General features: G+C 31.1%; 1 protein-coding gene across 1 annotated transcript; it reads right to left on the reverse strand.

Moving 5' to 3' along the window:
• Window positions 1-2,556: 2,556 nt before the first annotated feature.
• Window positions 2,557-5,031, reverse strand: LOC149907249 (uncharacterized). Its single transcript, XM_090103812.1, has 4 exons — window positions 4,778-5,031; window positions 3,905-4,069; window positions 3,377-3,554; window positions 2,557-3,015 (listed from the first exon to the last, which is right to left on the reverse strand). The coding sequence occupies exons 1-4, from the start codon at window positions 4,862-4,864 to the stop codon at window positions 2,879-2,881; spliced, it is 567 nt and encodes a 188-aa protein (XP_089959938.1). The 5' UTR covers window positions 4,865-5,031; the 3' UTR covers window positions 2,557-2,878.
• Between the last annotated feature and the right edge of the window lie 795 nt (window positions 5,032-5,826).

The following is a 5,826-nucleotide window of genomic DNA, read 5'->3' on the forward strand; positions in this document are numbered from 1 at the left end:
TAAAATGCTCTTATTGATGTGTATGTGATGTGTATCTAAATATCGAATAAGCAAGCTCTTGCTTTTGCAAGTCTATCGTTTCATTATTCAAAACAATGAATAATATGGTCACTTAGAAAGTGGTATTAACATCTCCATATAAGTACATGACTCCTCTAAAGTTAGCAATCCGTGGGAAACTGCGGATCTGTACATTATTGAATATAACATGTTACGTAATCTTCGTTGTGTGACTGCACTTCGAGATGGGTTCGGATGTCGTGTTATTACAATATTTTCTTTAAGAGTTTCATCATATACATCATGCAAGAGTGAGCTCATCCCCATACTCTTTCAGAGACAGCCATAATCCACCACGCTGGCCAAGTGCGGATTGGCAGCTATGTAATGTTGATTTGCCTTTCCTCATGATGTTTTCCTCCATGCAACTTATATTGTTTTGCCAAATAAACTTTTTTTAACAATCAGCTCGTGCGTTTTGTTTTGCTATCACATAAATAAAGGTAATCACCTAAATTACATTAGCTATGTATTTAATTCCTGTGAGCCTAATAAATAACTACAATGTTAAATGCAAGATTGAAATTCTATTATACGCTCTAACGTATATAAAAACTGATGGAACAAAAACTTAAAAATTATTGGGGCAACCTATACCGTGCCTTTCTTTCGCACCGTATCGAATGAACAATGACCAAGGTCACGGGCAGAGAAAGTCGATTGTTGGCATCCTTTAGCTGCCGTTCTTTAAACAACTACTATTTTAAATGAATCTAATAAACCTATCTTATAATTTTTATATAAAAAAAGCCGCCTGTTTAAAAAATTTGGTTCTAATATTAATAAGCCACAAATCAAAATATGTTTATTACATAATATAGACCGTCATTTGAGAATCTATAGAGCAATGAAAATAAATTGACCTTCTATTTACTCGCGAAAAAATAAGCTCTTGTAACCCATAAGTAAATAATTTATAGAAACAATAAAATCGCGTGGTGTTGTATTTGTTAAATTTTATGTTTGTTCCTTTTACTCGCTTGACTGTTATAAGAGCTTGACTTGGTTAAATTTTGGCATGCCTTAATTACGCCTAAATATCGTTTCTTTTATTACGCAAGCAAACCTGCATGCCGTAACTAGTGTAATTATATTATCATGATAAAACTAAACTATGAGATATATTGCGGTGAACGTAAGATATCTGGAAAGTCAACATTAGTGAGTTGAATTCAATTAATCTCATTTTCACTTTTATCGGAACCCACTTAGAAAATTATTAGAACTCTACCACTCTACGGATAGATTTATTGTTTTGTCAACAGATGGCGCTGAATAAAGATTGTGAGTATAATTTCAAGGTCGCATCTTGTAATACCGTCACGTCATGGAGTAAGGCGACGATTTTGGTATCTTTGAATCTTGCCAAAGCAGCTTCACTTATGACACGTGTGCACTCGGCACATTAGGTATGTGCCGAGTGCCGCTCCTACGCTCTTATTTTAATAATTTAATATTAAGTATTAGTTCACTATATTTGTGTAAGTCTGTTTGTAACACTTTGTATGATCAAGTGCTGAACCGTTTTCGATGAAATGGCATGGGATATAAAATAATTATAAATACTTAAATTCAAATGTCATCAAGATTGCTTTAATCCTTCCTTATTTAATAAGATCTAATATCGCAAATTACTAATGTTGGAATCGTATTTCAATATCAAATATAATGTTACTAAAAAATAAAATAAAAAAAACTATCGCATATTTGCTACATTGAAACTTTGCCTGTAAATCTTAAAGGAGTAAAAAATTACCTGAACTATTGACTCTACATAAACTATAAAAAGTATATTAAAGTAGGAATCCATACTAATATTATAAATGCGAAAGTAACTCTGTCTGTCTGTCTGTTACTCAATCACGCCTAAACTACTGAACCAATTTGCATGAAATTTGGTATGGAGATATTTTGATACCCAAGAAAGGACATAGGCTACCTTTTATTGCGAAATATGTACCACGGGCGAAGCCGGGGCGGACCTCTAGTAATGAATAAAATCTACATACTATTTAAGAAAAAATAAGGGTAAGAAGAAAAAGGGCATTGTCTCAAATAATATTTTATTTTTTCGCTTAACTTACTTATAAATGTACAAATAACTATAAACATAGAATAGCGCTTAACAAATATTTGAATTGTCATAATAAGTGTAACGAAACAGTATTAAATACATAGTAAACAAAGTGTCAAAGTGCTAAGTTCATATTATGTAAAAACTTTTTCAAAACATCGCTATTTTAAAAGAGAGAACAATCTCTCTTTTTGAACCATAATCTGATCCTTCAGACATACATTTTTTCAGTTTACTACATATTATGAGATTCTTTTCCTTACCTTTACAACAGATAATCTTATAATTATACTACATCTACTCTCGATAATATGAGAGATTGCTCTAACCAGACAACATAATACTAAAATCATGATCAAAATCACTCAAATTTTATGCAGACAAAATACCTATTTATTTTGTGTTTAGGTACGTTACGTTTGTTACATTTTTTTCCCCTTAATGGCAAGAAGATGGGACTATTTGCTAGTGTCAAGTATGTAAATAGGAGCTTTTATTTGCCATGTCATAAGCGATTGTTGCCAGTGTAAAACCTATACTAATATTATAAAGCTGAGGAGTTTGTTTGTTTGAACGCGCTAATCTCAGGAACTACTGGTCCGATTTGAAAAATTCTTTCGATGTGAGACAGTCCATTTATCGAGGTTATCGATATATCATCACGCTTAGATCAAAAAGAGCGGAGCAATGCGGGTAAAACCGCGTGGCTCAGCTAGTTAAATATATTAGTTGGGAATGCAGGAACTAGGCGATAATTGTCGCAGAAGCAATATCAGCTGTACACCTGGCTTCTTCCAACTGATTTACGAATTCAAATTTTGCGTTATTCTTCAGTTTCTTGAATTCACTTCTTGATAAAATCAGGAAGTATAAGTGGATAACTGAAAATAGATATTTAATTAATAAGTGAAGTTGACCAATTGTTTATTGTAAATAACATGTGTATTGTGTAGCTCTACACTTCGGCTCTACATGGTAATTTTTATGTTTTTGTACAGCCTTTTTCATTTTAATAGTTTTTGAAAAATAAAATATTGTTTCAGTAAGTACTTTTTGTGAAAAAGTAACAGTCAGTACTGGATTTAATAATCGCTTTTATACAATTTTTCAAATTATCTGTTATCTATCATTAATATGAGCTAACAATAGGTAGTTTTTAATCTTTTTTATTATTTAACAAAACAAACGACGATTCATTTTTTTAAATTAAAAACGCATTTAATGAATTCTTCACATACTTACATTGATAAAATATTATAAACAGTAGCATAGGCATGGCAAACGGTAGGAAGAAAATGACGAACATATATTCTCTTAGCGCGTCCAGTAAATAGCTGATATAGACTAACGAACAGATAAACACTGCACCTAGAACCACTAGGTTATATCTGAAGTAACATCGGATGTATTTGTAGTTTTTCTGTAACAATAATGTTTGGTATTAGTACATGAATTAATAAATACTTACAAAACAAAATCTAGACTTAAATTATTATAATAAATACTGCAAATACGGTCTCTCTGTTGGCAAAGAAACACAACACCCATTTGGATTGAATTTTGAAATGAATAGATAGTTTGGAAGAAATTTAGAAGATCCATGGTCAAACATACATGTTTTTTTTCCAAAATTAATCTCTATAAAATTTAAAGGGGGATGATGGTTTTGCTAAATAATTCCCCTGATATATTCTTACCAATATGTAGTCGGTTATTACGATAAGTATTTAAATATGTAAGTACTACATTTATTAATTTAAAATTACTAACCTTATGAGCGCTGACGATAAATATGATTTGGAATATAGCGTCTACAACAAATGCTAGAATAATAGATATTAGAACACAAATGCCAGGTATCGACACACGGCGATGATAAATTATTATCTCGCATAGATGTGTGCACATCAATCCAGTCAACATCAGGTTTATAATCTGCGAAAAAAGAAAAAAAAAACATTTATCAAGAAAACAACTTCACAATTTAACAATTATGTACAATGTTATACGTATGGTTAGGATTAGGAAACGTTCCAATGCTAGGATTACGTCAGTACTCATTGTTACACTATGCTAGGAGAGCACTGTGTTGACAATTGTGTATTCATGTTATATATTTTACTAGCGGTCCGCCCCGGCTTCGCCCGTGGTACCTACACGTTTAAACTATAGATCTCTCAAGTTGGGTCGAACTGCACATGGTGTGCGAATTTTATTATAATCGGTTAAGTGGTTTAGGAGTCCGTTGAGGACAAACATTGTGACACGAGATTTATATATATTAAGATAATGTATGGAAAACTTATACCTAATTTTGGACTTTAGGATAGATCTATTTTACTACTTAATCGATAATGTTAACGGTCCTTGATTTTTAGTGATATTTTATTATGTTTTAAGTAAAATATTTTTTTAAACACGATATATTTTCTTCAAAATGAAAATCAGCGAAATTGTTTATTTACGAAACATTTTTTAACAGTGATAAAAATGTTTTCAAGTCATTCTCGTACACCTACAGTCAGTGTTATCTATAAAAACAAGAAATAAAGCAAAAAATAAATACAGCTTGTATGATGTATCACTAAGAAATAATAGTATTCTTTGTATTTATTACTATAGTAGTAAGAAAATATTACTTACCAATTTTAAATATCCCCACGCTAGCAAACCCTTTCGCAATGGTAAACAAAAACAACATTTTGTAAGTTCTGGCCACTCACACCTCATTTTTACAAAAAAAAAAACACTTTTTTCAAATAAAAAACCACTACAAATATTTATTTCTCCGCAAAAGTGCCACAAACTCTTTGTGTCACTTTTTTGTTCATAATAAACTTATCACTAGTTAGTTTTGTTATATATTTATAACAATCACGTGCGGATGTATGGCCCACGCAAGTGATTAAAAATGAATGGGAATAACGCATGCAAATCTGCAAAATACCCTGACGTCGGTGGGATGTTAATGCTCGTAAAAGATGGAATCAAATTATTTTGTATTGATAACAGATTAAAATCACATTTTATTGTAACGGCGTGATATATACCTACAACTCTCATATTTTAAAAACATTTTTGTTTCGTGTAAGCAGAATAAAAACACAAAACACATCATGATATCAATTAAAAACAATTAGATATCTGCAGGTGAAATAATTGTCATTATCAATATAGATTTTAAATTTAAATTAAATAGTCCCATTTTATGCGAACTTTTTACTAGCTGTATGTACCCTGCCACGCTTTACCGTTGCATACACAGGTTGCATATTATGATTACATGGATGAGACATGAGGAAAAGTTCTATATCGTGTCAAAGTTTGAGCATGCGATGCAGGTTTTTTGGGCTTTTTAGATCGTCCAGGAACTTATTTTTTTACGTGCATAGAGTAACGTAACTATGTAGTAAGATATATAGTCTATTCTGTATTTTCTATAATGCATATAGTTATACATATTACAATTAAAACTGATTTTAATTCTTATAAATATTCTTAGTTGTAGGTACTATATAATGGATATTATTAATTCTGTGAGGCAATCTTCGTGTTAAAACTTTAACTTGACAATGTTAGACCAAAAAGCTACCCCTGCCTGCGAATTGCGATACACTGTAGTCCATAAAAACAAGGAAAATATAAAATTATTAATTTTAAAGATAATAAAAAGCATTTTTATTGCATAATAT

Source organism: Colias eurytheme, chromosome 7 (assembly GCF_061535395.1).
Source record: "Colias eurytheme isolate Ceu_HAF_F1 chromosome 7, ilColEury1 Martin Lab GWU primary, whole genome shotgun sequence".
NCBI lineage: Eukaryota > Metazoa > Arthropoda > Insecta > Lepidoptera > Pieridae > Colias > Colias eurytheme.